The 14,558-nt window shown below is 39.4% G+C and overlaps 1 protein-coding gene across 6 annotated transcripts in view; it reads left to right on the top strand.

Annotated features, from left to right (window-relative positions):
* The window catches only part of HECW1 (HECT, C2 and WW domain containing E3 ubiquitin protein ligase 1), a 460,363-nt gene that overhangs the window by 381,532 nt on the left and 64,273 nt on the right, over positions 1–14,558 (top strand). For all 6 annotated transcript variants that reach the window (XM_032305360.1, XM_032305355.1, XM_032305359.1 and 3 more), the window contains one exon: positions 6,283–6,417. In XM_032305360.1, coding sequence (XP_032161251.1) covers positions 6,283–6,417 — 135 coding nt within the window. The remainder of the gene's footprint in view (positions 1–6,282; positions 6,418–14,558) is intronic.

Genomic DNA, 14,558 nt, shown 5'->3' with positions numbered 1-14,558 from the left:
TAAATGGTGATGGGGGTTAAGGAGTACACGTGTTAGGAGGAGCATTGGGTGACATATGTGAGTGTCGAATCACAAGACTGTACACTGGAAACTAACGTAGTGTATGTTAACGAGCTGGAGTTAAACTAAAAACTTTAAAAAAGGAATGTTTGTAAATGTATGTACAGAAGCATATGGGACTAGAACTGCTCCTAACTCAGTGAAACTGCACAGTGCATAATGTGTCTGTCAAGTAGCATCTTTAGCATCTTCCATTAAGATATTAGTGTTAAACAGGTGTTGGCGAGGATACAGAGAAAGGGGAGCCCTCTTGCACTGGTGGTGGAAATGCAAACTGGGGCAGCCACTCTGGAAAACAGTATGGAGGTTCCTCAGAAAGTTAAAAATAGAGCTACCCTACCATCCAGCTATTGCACTACTAGGTATTTACCCAAAGAATACAGAAATACTAATTCAAAGGGATACAGGCCCCCCAGTGTTTACAGCAGCAGTGTCAGCAATAGCCAAAGTATGGAAACAGCCCAGGTACCCATCAACTGATATACAGTGCAATGTTACCAACCATAAAAAGGAATGCAGTCTTGTCAGTTGCAAGGAGGTGGATGGAACTAGAGTGCATTACGCTAAGCAAAATAAGTCTTGTCAAAGACAAATACGGTGTGATTTTACTTATGTGTGGAGTCTAAGAAACAAAGTAAAAAGCAAAGGGCAGGGGAAAAGAGAGGCAAGCTGAGAAAGAGACTCTTAACTATAGAGAACAAACTGATTTTGTTTTTTTATTAGCATGCTAGCACCATATACTCATCAGTAGTTTTTTGATGCAGTGTTCCAAGATTCATTGTTTGCATATAACACGCCGCGCTCTGTGCAATACATGCCCGCCTTTTCAAACTCAACACCCAAAACACTGGTGGTTCCTAGGAGGGAGGTGAGTGGGAGGGGATGGGGAGATAGGTGATGGGGATTGCCCAGTGAACTTGTAGTGAGCCCCAGGTGTTGTATGAAAGTGTTGAATAGCTGTACTGTACACCTGAAATTAATATGATACTATGTCTTAACTGGAATTCGAAAACTTACTTAAAAAAGAAATTGTGGTATATACATATAGTGGAACATTATTCATTGTTCCTTAAAAATGAAGGATGAACCTGGAGGACATTATGCTCCATGAAATTAGCCAGTCACAGAGGGTTAAGTACTGCATAATTCCCCTTACGGGAAGTATTTGAAATAGCCTCAGAGTGACAGAGCAGGATGGCGGTGACCAGGGCTGGGGCAGGAGGAAATGGGGAGTTTGGGTTCAATGAGTGCAGTTTCAGTGATACAAGATGAGTAAGTTCTAGAGACCCGCTGTACAGCCTTGTGTTAACAACACTGTTCTGCTCTGTGCACTTAATACCATACGGCTGAAATTTTGTTAGAGAACAGTGATTAAGTCTCACATGTTCTTCTACAATTAAAAAAAAAAAGGCTGAAAGTAAACATTTTAAAATCACAAGAAAGAACAACATGTAATAGCATAGGGATAAAACCAAGCAGAACTGATGCTATATAAAAATCAGATCACTGAGAGAGAACATGGAAACTGTTGTCTCTCAAAAAAAGTGAGGGAAGAAACCAGATCGCAAACACGGAGGGGTAAGTTAAAAATAATAAATAAATAATAAAAGCAAAAAGACCATATCTTACTTTCTCAGCCAGGCCTGTCCTAACCATTCTATTTAATACCAAAAGCACCCAAGATCCCCAACCCATGTGCTCCCCCATATAAGTTATATACTTGTTAGATTTATTGTTTTGTCTGTTTCTCCTGACAGAATTTTGAGCACCTTGAGAGCAGGGATCTTTGCTCGTTGATGAAACCCCAAGGGCTTAGAATATTCCTAGCATATAATTACCACTCAGTTAAAATCTCTGTTGGGGAATGGCTTATGGATGTTCCTAAAGAAGAAACCAGAATAATAGGTAGAACAACAAAAATTAAATTCAGAATATAAAAATTCACTTATTAAATATTGAAAATAAAATTTTGTGCTCTAAAATAAATTATTCAGGTAGGCAGATTAATTGGGCTCACTGAGCTATATTAAAATTAATTAAAATTCTATATCTACACATACTCTGGAATTGTCTTTAAATGGGGATTTTTTAAAAGTCTTATCAGTATATAGCCATGATAATATGAAAGTTACCTTAAAAAGAATAAAAATCAGACAAGCTTAAAATTTTCCATCCATGAAACTCAACTACAGAAATTCACAGAGCAAGGAGTACAGGTTATTGATGAGAAAAATTTGCAGCCCCCAAATTCTATATCCAAACAAATTGGTGTCATTCAAGTGTGAAAATACTAGGAAAACCACCTTACATGCAGGATTTCAGAACTCACTGTACTCTCTTGCCTGTCCAAAGAAAACACCAAAAGCCATTCCCCCAATGACTTACAAATGAAGCAGAACAGGAAATCAGTAATGGAGAAAACAGTATAAAAGGGCCTTAGTGGTGAATATTTAAATCAATTAAATACATGAATGTAAGTGTAAATAATTGTTAAAATGCTTTAAAATATTTTGAAAAAGATTCAATAAAATATGGGAGAATATGTATAAGAAAAATGGAAAAATTGAATAACAACTATCTGAATCATATTCCTAACCTAAAATAAAATAGACGAGGGAAGAAGGCTGGTGAACAGGGCAGGGAAAGTTGTGCTAATGTTCATAGTTGAGTAATTTGAAAAACAATGGCTAAATATAGTTACTTGATCAACTTAGAAGGCAACTGTTTGTACCATTGAAAGCAAGATTTTTCTGTTTCAAATTTCTACCAAAATAAGATCAAGCAAAATATGGTTTACATAGCAAAATACCCCAAAAATTCACCAGGAAGCAAAAAAAATTGTAAATAACCAAAATAAAGTAACAAAAGTACAGCCAAGCATAATAGTCTTAGTGATAGGTAGAAATAGGGTAAACTTATATACCAAAAAGGAAGACACTTTCAGATTTGGTAACAAACAGATCCAGCTTACTAAAAGACATACCGAAGAAATGATTCAGAGTTTAAAAAATAAAAGAATAAATATTAATAGAATGTAAAAACCATAACAAGAAAAACCATGGTATATTAATATCATAGAAAGGAGAGTTCAAATTCACACCATTAAATGGAGTCAAAGTAAGATTTTTTATCAATCAAAGGCACAACTAAAATAAAGATTTGTTATTCATATATATTATGAGCCAAATAGCATCATATCATATATAAAGAAAACTAAAAGAGAAATACAAAAAGAAATGAAATAAATGCATGGTAGGAAAATGAGTTTTGTATCTATCAGTTTGACAAAAGGACAAAATAAGTCAGGATTTTAAATAATATAGTTTTGGAATAATGGATATATATTATTTTGTTAAAAATAGACCTTATGTAGACCTTAATTACATACAATTTTTATTTGTCAATTATACCTCAATAAGCATAGAAAAAATAGAAGTTATATGAATGGATAAACAAAATGTGGTATTATCCATACAATGGAAGATTATGCATCTTTGAGAAGCAGTGAAATTCTGACACATGCTACAGCATGAATGGACCTTGAAAATATCATGCTAAGTTAAACAAGTCAGAAACAAAAGGACAAATACTTTATCTCACATGAGGTATCTAAAAATAGTGCAATTCATAGAGATAGAAAGTAGAATAGAGGTTCCCATGGTCTGGGGGAAGAAAGTAATGAGGAGTTTGTCTTTAATGAGTACAGAGTTTCAGTTTAAGAAGATGAAAAACTTCAGGAGATGAACAATGGTGATGGTTATGTGACAATGAGAATGTATTTAATCCCACTAAACTGTATACTTAAAACTGATTAAAATGGCAAAATTTGCGTTTTGTACATTTTACCACAATTTTCTTTAAAAAGAAAAAAACAGTTTACAACTCCTTTATGAGATCCTTGGAGCTTTGTTTTAATAAATGATAATATTTTATAGCACAAAGAAAACAGAAGAGCATAAAATACTCATGTTGCATTCCATGGCCGTAAGCAATAGAGCTAAATTTTAAACAACAAATTTAGAGTCAGTCAGGAAACGACATACTGTATGATTTCACTCCTGTGTGGAATTTAAGAAATGAAACAGATGAACATGGGAGGGAAAAGAGAGACAAACCATAAAACAGACTCGTAATGATAGAGAAGAAACTGAGGGTTGATGAGGGTTGATGACAGCAGGTGGGATGAGCTAACTGGGTGATAGGTATTAGGAGGGCACTTGTGATGAGCACCGGGTATTTTTTCTAAGGGATGAATCACTGAATTCTACTCCTGAAATTAATTAATATTGTACCACATATTAATTAACTAACCCATAAAACTGTGAGAAAATGTTTGGCTTCCCCTGTAAACAATAATTCAGCACCATTTACCATTCAGCATTTCTAAGGGGTCTTTCAAATACTCCACATTTATAAAGTCCATGAAAAGCACTCATGGACTTATGATGAGGATAAGAAGGTAATTTGTTAATATAGACCAATAAACAAATTTTTTCTAATTTTAGCCCAGTGATTAACTCAACTTTTAGGAATTTATACTAAAGAATTGCCACATATGCACAAATAACAATAAACCCATTTAACTTTAATTTATAAATTTGCAGGCATATAGTTCAGTAATAAAAAGACCCTTCAAATATTGACTTCAGCTTATACTTGTGTGTTTAAAATCTCATGTTATAGAAACACGTTGATAAATGTTTTTTTTTTAACTCACATTTTTTCTTCTTCAGATTCTTTACTCATCTTTTCGATGTCACTAGTGCCACTTTTGAAACACCGAACCCAGTTTTTCAGGGCACATCATATTTAGTCCCATCCAAATTGGACATATGGATTTTTTAAACTTTTATTTTATATTTCTAAGATTTTATTTATTTATTTGAGAGACAGCACAAGCAGGGGAAGGGGCAGAGGAAGAAGGAGACTTCCCACTGAGGGGAAGCCCAACTAGAGACTGATCTCAGGACCCTGAGATCACGACCTGAATAGAAGGCAGATTCTTAAGGGACTGAGCCACCCAGATGCCCCCAAATAGGCCTTTTTGAATCTGTGTGGGATGCTGTCCTGGGAATTTTACAGCAAGTCACAGATACTGAGTCACATGATATTAGGGAAGTTAATCTCCTACATCCTGTGGAGGTAACTTTTGGTCCCCATAATGAAACCACTTCCTGTATCACTTTTTATAGAGCTCTTTAACAAAAGAGACTTGTTTGCAAGGACATCTAATACTTGAAATTATAAGCTCATACTTCCCAAGAATAATTTTTTCATCTGTATTTGACTTGGATTACCTCTGTAAGGTGGCATCCGAGTGTGTCTACAATGAACATTGATTGAGGTCTTTAAGAGGAAGTCACCTTCACCAAACATTACATTTTGTTCAAGATAGTATTTGAAAGATTGTTTAGTAGTACAAAAGGGGTTTTTTTCCTGAGAAGTTACCAATTTTATGAGAGGTAATTTTAAAGAATAACTTTTGTCACATATTGGGACATGTACAGTAATCAGACATGCTGCAAAGGTTTATGAACAAGAATGTTTATTGAAGCATTATTTTTAAAAAAGTAAAAAAGTAAAATGTCCAGTGATAGAGGGTACCAAAATTACTATACATCCAGCAAGCTATATACCTGCTAAAATTGTATTAAAAGAATGTCTGATAACTTAAGGAAATGCTCATAACATAGGAGATGGAAAAAAATCTTCTAACAAAACTGTAGGTGCCGATGTGGGGAAAATATGTAGATATTTGTATATTTGCATGAGAAAAGAAAAAACTGGTGGAAAGGTCACCATAATATTTTGATGATTACCCTTGGATTGTGAAATTTGAGGTAATTTTTATTTTCTTCTTACTTTTTTATCCTTTTAAAAATTCTTCTCAATGAGACTGTGCTAATTCTATAATCAAAGAAAGAGACTTTGTTTTTAAAATAAAATGTTTCATGAATTATTACTAGTGTTATTTTAATACATTGAAGGCTCTATTTCTCTTACTTTCCATGGTGAGTAAAGTGTTATGACCAGGAGTCTATAAGTCCGCAGTGTGAAGTGTTTATCAGTGACTGGCATGCCCCCGTCTTCCATCGTTTTGAGCAGATAAAAAGGAGGGTCAGAAATAAACTTGAAGACTGGGCACTGTAGCACTCCCTTACTTTATTGACCTCACTCTGGCTCATTCTCATGCAGTGTGCTTTTTTACTGGTCTATCTGCAGTCTTTCTTCGTGGACCACAACAGTCGAGCTACCACTTTCATTGACCCCCGAATCCCTCTTCAGAACGGGCGTCTCCCCAACCACCTGACCCACCGACAGCACCTGCAGAGGCTTCGGAGCTACAGCGCTGGAGAGGTAACCCCCCCGCCTCCCCGCCAGGCTCAAAGTTCCACAGGCCCTGCTCCATTTTGGTGACTGGAATCTAGGATTGCCTGCTCTCCAAGGGCTCTGCTCTATCCTCATGGTCTTTAGAAGAATGCGGAGTCAGGGACACCCACTGAACTCTGTAGACCCATCTTCAGACCGCCTTCTTTCTGCCTTCCATTTTGTCCTAACAGTCGCCACTACAAAGACTATGTCTAGCTTAAGGGACGAAATGGAAAATGCAGGCTCAGGAGACCCGCACATCAGGCCTGCACTGTGCTTCCTTAGGCGGGCCAGTCACATGTGATTTCCTAAACGATCCTAAGGATCATTAAACCTTGGGCTCTTCATAGATCCCGGAGAAGACATCAGTACCATAGACATACATGGACCAAAAACTGGGGGGGATCCACTGGGGACATGAATACTCTTTCTGCATCCTACCCCGTGCTCTTTCCTGTTTATATCTTTAGTCACTGCCTATGGTCACCTTCCACTGAATCGTGAAACCATCCTTCTTAAACATCATGGGCATTGTCTTTCTCAAGTACAATCTCTTTATCCCATACCCTTTCCTGGCCTCCCTTCTCAAACCGAAACTCCAAACATAGCTCTTTTCTACTTCTAGTCCGTTCCTGGCAATACTTTGAGTAAATCCCTCATTGACGTTTCCCAGGTATCGGTACCATCCTGGAGACCAGCAGGATCTCAGGAGGTGGTGGCCACTGAGAACCGTTTCTCGTAAAACAGCCTGTCGTGTTGGATTACAATGAGGCAAAAAATGAAGTAGTACAGGGTAAAAGAGGAAGTGTGTGTGTGTGTGTGTGGCTCCCCACTGCCCCCACATCATTCCAGGGAGAACTAAGGTGAATGTCTCAGGAGAAATGGGGAAAATAACAATCCACCTGGCAGCCTCAGACAGCACATCTCAAGGGAAGAGCCTGTTCCTGACGTATTGGTACCAGTTTACTACTCTTTTAGGGGAAGCATCTGTATCCTGTCAGGCCTAACTCTTCCCTACCGAGGGCGCTCACAGTATAATGCCAGTGTGAGAAAATGGATTTCCCTTTCATGGGTCATCTTGGGTTTTGTTTTAGGATACTGCTGAAAACATGCTGATTCTTTCGTTCTGTGTATATGTAAAATGTGCACCTGACCATGCAGAGAAAAATGTTACGCTTTCCCCCAGGTTACGTGGGTGTCAGGAGCACAGATAGCAGACACTCTGCAGCTGCCATGCTCGCAGGCGACAAAAAGCAGCACCCAACGTCCCAGCTCAACAGGCATTGATTATATCCCTCTCTGGTGGCACTTACTTATAACACTTCAGAAAGTATGGCATAAACTCAAGATTTATTTAAGTGGATAAACTCAAGATTCTGAATCAACTTGAAACATGCCATTTAATTTATTTAAAATATCCAAGGTCTTTAGTATTATTAACGCGATTTCGTCCTTACGAGAGATAAACCACATTTGATAAAAGAAACTGAGTCCTGAAGTCAGGTTCACTGTCAATAAAACAAAAAGGTAGGTTCCTCCTACCTCCTACCTACTACCTAAGGTAAACCCCCTAAAGATCTAGATCTCTTACATTTATAAGAAAGTAGTCTGAAAATACAAGTATTAAGACATTTCTGTTGAAATGAGATTCAAGTCATGAGTGCCACTTGCGTTACCTGTTTTTTGTTTTTTTAAAGATTTTAATTATTTATTTGACAGACAGAGATCACAAGTAGGCAGAGAGGCAGGCAGAGAGAAAGGAGGAAGCAGGCTCCCTGCTGAGCAGAGAGCCTGATGCAGGCCTCGATCCCAGGACCCTGAGATCATGACCTGAGCCAAAGGCAGAGGCTTTAACCCACTGAGCCACCCAGGCACCCTCAGTTGACCAGGTTTTTAAACTCATCCCATCCCTCCGCACATCCCCTGGTAGCTTTGCGCTGACACAAGGAGAAACAGAGAAAAGCTGGGAGGCAGAGAATTGCTCATCCGGTTAGCATTCCAGAGAAAACAAAGACCCAGGCTCTATGAAAATCAGTATCTGGTTCGCCCTGCTGTGAAAGCCCAGAGCCCAGGGAGTGAAACAACAGGAGGATCTTGGTATAAAAACAGGAGGAGGGGTGGTGGGAAATGTTAATTGTGTTTGCTGTGATATTATTTTGCTCAGCAAACATTGATTAAGTGCGTGGCTTGCTATGAGCACCGTAATGCAAAGAAGTATGAGATATGATCCCTGCCTGGGGGGGTTTTATAGCCTGTGTTTGAAGCCAGGCCAGAAAACACAGAGTAGAGTACCAAGAACAAGTAAAATATGATTGAGTGCCAAGAGAGATGTTAGGACAAGTGCCACAGAAGTTCAAAAGAGGCCAAGGAAAGACATCTTTAAAGTTAATGTACTTGACCTAACCCTAGTATCTAGCCAGGTACAAAGGAAGAGGAAGGGCAACCCCACAGAGACCCGCATGAGCAGAGGTGCAGCAATAGGGTCAAGAAAGGGCAGTAAAGAGACAACAAATATTTCACTGTGACCAGAATAGGGTTTCCACTTGCATTTTGTCTTGGTTTTTTAAAAGCTTTGAATGCCGTATGGTTGACACTTCCCCATGAGCCCACTGAATGATTTTTGAGAGGAATAACATGATGGTTTTTGTGGAAAAGTGGCTTTAGAGGAGAAGACGATTGGCATTTTGAGGACACTTCTCTAATGTGTGGAATTGTCCCCTGCCATTGCAGGACCTTTTTTCCTGCTCACATCCATTAACTGTCAGGAGAGCCCTCACCTCAGCCGTCACTATGACAACCGAAACAAACAAACAAAAAAACACCAAAATACCTCTAAGCATTTTCAAATATTCCCATGTGGTCATACCACTTTAGTTAAGAATTGTATTTTATAGTCAGGCAAACTTAAAAATCAGAAATTCAGGTCACACAGGGAGTTCCAGACCGCAGTTCAGATCTAACTCCCAGTCCAGTGTACACTAGTATTTTAGAAAACAGACAATGGTGGCCAGGAAGAGGAAAGAAAGGAGTGATCTGCAAGAGAAGGGCCCATTAGAGGCCACTGGAGGTGGCCAAGAGACCCAAGACAAAGAACACCCCTTGGGAAGAAGACTGCAGAGATCAGGAGGTGGGAGGAAGGGGTACCTGGGACTTCAGTTGCAGATGGAGTCTCAGCCCCGGCTTTGCCACAGAGGAGGTGTGTCACTCCTCCTTCCTTTCCTTTCTGGGGCCTCAGTTCCCTCATCTGCAGGGGACACCAGGGGACTAGATGGCTGGCTCTGTGATTCTCAGTCTGTGAGCCTCGTGGCACATTAACAACACAGGTGAGATGAACAGGAGAGCCAGTTGGGGAGGATGGCGGGTTTGCTCTTGGGTAAGTTAGACAGTGAGTAGGAAAGCAGTAGGCTATCCAATTTGAAATGACAGTTAAGCAGATGGAAATATGAGACTCGGGAATGATCAGTGAACTGTTTCCATAATCCGTGGTTTTTTCGTGTCACATGTCAGGGTTACTGGGGGATTTGCTATAGATGTTTCTTAGGCCACAACCTTAGGAATCAGTATTTTCTGTTTCACCTTCATGAGCCACTCCCTTGAGTGCTACTCAGCACTGAATGTTTTATCAATTTTAAAGACAGAATTGAAATCAGCTCCTATATTCAGGATCCTAAATGGTAGAAATTTCCCTCAAACCCCTGTGATAGGTTATTAACAGAGGCACTGTCACATTTCTTTTAGATTTTTTTTACTTCAAATGAAAAATTTTCAGGCATTTTGCTGAAAGCAGTTATCAGGAATATAGTAGTTTATGCATAAAAAGATCATGATTTGATGCTTTAGCCTGCATTTTAGTACAGTGTCACGTTGTCTGCAATATACCAAAAAAAAAAAAAAAAAAGGTGTTAACAGAACAGGCCTAACTCTTCCCATAATGTCCCAATGGAAATGGACACAGATAAATGGAAAGAGCGTATTGGGCTATAAATATTGGGTTCCATCTCTTGTGAGGAAATCACTAACAATCACATTTGTCTTGTAACAATAAGGAAGGGTACATAATTTTTATTTCTTTTAACACCTTATTTTGGTCAGGTTAGAAAGTCATTAGTCATAGGAAAGTTCTGGAAGGGTACACACCAAAAAGGATAATAGTAATTGCCTCAGGGAAGGGCAGGGATCTGGTAGAGAAGAGAAACTGACTTTTCACTTTGAAAGCAGAGGTCACTCTGGGTCATTCTTTGCAGCGAGCTTTTTTTGATGGTAGAAGTTATTCCAGTGGCTCTGATGACACAGAGAAGTCATCATTCGGGAAGCTTGCCTTTGGGGAAGGTAACTTCCTTACCACTTCTAAAAACTGGGAATTTTCCTCTTGATTCCGTGTAACCTATATGTGGTTATAGGTTTTACTGGAAGTTTATAGAATTCAGACACTTATGAAAATAAAGTTTTGAATCAACAGTAAGTAAAGAGTGTAGAAAACACAGACACAGACAGGAAAGAAGTTGAAAGGAGAGTATAATATCCCATCTGGAGACACTTCTGGTCTACACAGAAATAAAAAATTGAATCATGTTGTCTATGGTTCTGTATCCTGCTTTACCAGTACAATACCCTGGAGACGGTTCCCATGCCATTAAAATTCTTCTGTATTTTAATCGTATGAATCTACTGTAATTTAGCTCAAGCCTTCCTTTGTAATTATGTTTATTATTCACTTTCACTATTATAAATATGTTGAATGACTCAAGCATAGATCTCTCTCTTGTTTCCTTAAGATAATTCTGAGAACTCTGTTAACGATCTACTTTCAGAATACAAAAGGAATCTAGAGATGAGTGCAAATTCATTACTTGGGCTTTTCCTCTGAACTCAATATTTTATCATTAGGTCTCCAGCATTTTCAAAGAGAACGTTAGCTGATTATTAACCCAAACTCAGTGTAAAACCTGCAATTTCAATCAGTGCTTTAAAAAAAACCACCAGTTTACATTTCTAAATTGCAACACAGAAGAGAAGCTTGTTTACCAGTTACTGAAAACTATTTTCTGAGCATATTTTTTTTTTTTCTGGAGAGCTAAATGTTTGAAGTTTTCACATTTGCAATTATGATTAAAGCTATCTCAACATCAAAAGGAAAAGAAATCTTTAAATTAGTTCCTACTGCAAACTGGGTTTTAGCCAGTCATAGAATAGTCATGGCATGTCTGGGGAGAGAGGTGGGCCCTTGTGCAAGAGCGGGGGTGTCCCTTCTTTGTCTGTCTCACACACACACACACCTGTGAGAAACTCAGTAACACAAAAAGTGTCAAATGCACTTCAGTGAGTCATGTACTTTTGGTTTTAAATGGAAAATCCGTTTTTCTAGTCATTTTCAGTAGTTAGGAAAACAAATGTTAGCATCATGTTTGCGGTGAGATCCAAATCAGGTCACTCAGCTGATGCCAGACATTCCTCAGGATGGACCATTTAGTACTGCTTTAGGGGTACAAGGATTCTAGCACATAGTAAACTCTAGACTGATCTCAAAGTCATTCCTAGCCCTGCTTGAAATTATCTCCATCTCTATAAATTCCTGGCTCTTGGTTGGACAAGCCTGTTTCTATTTAACCCTCCCATCTGTTCTCATCTGTAGGCCCTCTGCTACCTCCTTTACCCTCAGCAGGTATCTCTCATGGTTCAGGTACCCCATGAGCCCTCCCTTCCCCCTGTGTCTTTTCTCCACCTCACTCCTAGTTCGCTTAAAGCACATTCATCAGTCAGTCATTGACCTGCAGGGTAGCTGCCCCTCATCTGGTTTCTGAAGTTTTGCCATCAGGCTTAGTTTTGCCAGTGAGCAGGCGAGCAGGCAACTTCAGAAGTAGGCACCAGGTTTCCCTAAAACGTATCTGCGACATATGAATTCCCTACAGCAGCCAGGAATAGAACTGAGCCTCCTCCTGTTTCAGAGTGCCCTTTATTTCGGGGCAAGCCACCAACAAGGGGACGCTTAGGCTCAGGGTGGGGCAGCAGGCATCACTTGAGTTCGGAATACAGCCGTGCCTTCCTGAGGTCTGTTACCAGACCTACTTCCTCAGTTCTGTAATACATCATTTAGATAATCTTCAACTGAGCGGTCTTTCAGAGACCTGTCTCTGCAGCATTCAAAATATTTCAAACACATTCAAGCAGACTGATGTAACTCCTTCCAAGAAAAAGAGACCTATCATTTCAGTCCTAGAAGGGCTTTACATATGTATTAATTCAAGGAGAGAGAAATGTAAAGACTCCACGCTGCCTACTTTAATAATCAGCAAACTTTTCTTTCATCACCTTGCACTGGAACCATGTACATGGACTAGAAAGTGCTGTTGCAGAAGTACTAGCTTCTAAATCTTGGTGGCTGGCTACAGGAGCAGTACAGAGCTGAGAGCTAATGGCGTCGAAGTGAGGAGTCTACCTCAGTAGCCCAAGGAATCTATTTCCTGGTCCCCCAAGTAAGCAGTGGGCAAGGAAAAGAGCCAGGAGAGAAAGGATATATCTGCATGGCTACTATTTCAAGAAGAGCAATTCAGGGGCACCTGGGTGGCTCAGTGGGTTAAGCCTCTGCCTTCGGCTCAGGTCATGGATAAAATCTCAGGGTCTTGGGATTGAGCCCCACATGGGGCTCTCTGCTCAGCAGGGAGCCTGCTTCCCCCTGTCTCTTTGCCTTCTGCTCTGCCTAGTTGTGATCTCTCTCTCTCTCTCTGTCAAATAAATAAATCTTAAAAAAAAAAAAAAAAGAGCAATTCAAAGACTGCCATATACAGACAGAACTGCTAGCACAGCTTGCAAAGAAAGGATGTTACCTGTCTCTGTGTGGAGTGTGGAAGGAGGACCCAAATGAAAACCAGCAGTTACCATGTCTTTAATGAGTAAGCCCTAAGTAATCTGTCCTATTTGTCATCTGCTATATGATACGTGGATTAGCCTGAAAGTCCCCTTTCTGGACTTCGTAGCATAGGAACTCAATAACGCTCCTGAATTCTGTGGAAGTGAATCGTGCGCCACTCTCAGAGGGAGAATTTTCTTTCCTTATTTGTCCAGATCTTGCACACTTTTTAAGTAATATCACAAAGTAATAGTCAATGTAATTCTGAAATGTTTGCAAAGCCTATTTTGATGTACTTTACCAAACACCATCGAATGAGTCATACTCTACAGCAAACCCCATATATCTGGTGAATGTACTCCAATGGGGAAAATCTATAGGGTCCTTGTTTAAATAGCTTACCCTGCAGGGTCCTTTAAGGAGCAGAAGTGCATGGAATCAGGGTAGGAAGCTCACTGCCACACTCTAGAACTTAGGGGGTTTGTTAAAACTTAAAACTGAGCTGAATTAATCATCACAAATATCAGTTTTAAGCTAAGAAAATTTTATATTTCATGAAATTTTATCAAAATGGGCATCCAAAACCAGGGTATTGGATGCAGGCTAACAGCAGGAGAGGAGTCAAACAGATGCTTTGTGGTCAAGCATTAGTTGCTACCGTGGTTCTGCCTCTTACAGTTTAAAATGTTGTAAAAACTAAATTTATCCAATTCTCAGTTTCTCTGTTTGGAATCTGGGGTTAATAGTGCTTATCTTTCAGAATTTTGGGAGAATGGGAGGATACTATGTGAAGAGTAGCCAGCACAGTGAATGGATCGGTAAGCACTCAGCAGAGAATGACCATCTGAGAGTGATCCGTGCTGTTCAAAAGAGCAGGTCCATTTCACACTCAGTTCTGAAGTGCGGTGCTAACTCTGAGAAATAGAAGTCATAAACTTAATCTTTACTGAGAGTATTCATGTTGAATTTGTCTCTTCGATCAATTTTTTTAATTTAACTTTCTTTTTTCAGCTTTCGAAGATTCATTGTTTATGCACTACACCCGGTGCTCCAATGTAATACGTGCCCTCCTTAATACCCACCACCAGGCTCACCCCTCCCCTCAACCCCCTCCCCGCCGAAACCCTCTAAGAAACATTTCTCTTCATCAATACGTTGAAGAGACTTATTTCCAGGACTGGAGAAAATAAGTCTCTTCAATGTATTGATGAGGAGAAATGTTTCTTAGTCGATATAGTGTATTAATTCAGATAACATTGATAACATTTGGCACATTCACTTT

Source organism: Mustela erminea, chromosome 11, assembly GCF_009829155.1.
Source record: "Mustela erminea isolate mMusErm1 chromosome 11, mMusErm1.Pri, whole genome shotgun sequence".
NCBI classification, from domain to species: domain Eukaryota; kingdom Metazoa; phylum Chordata; class Mammalia; order Carnivora; family Mustelidae; genus Mustela; species Mustela erminea.
Note: the sequence above shows the minus strand (reverse complement) of the source record. Positions and strands in the feature narration are given on the sequence as shown.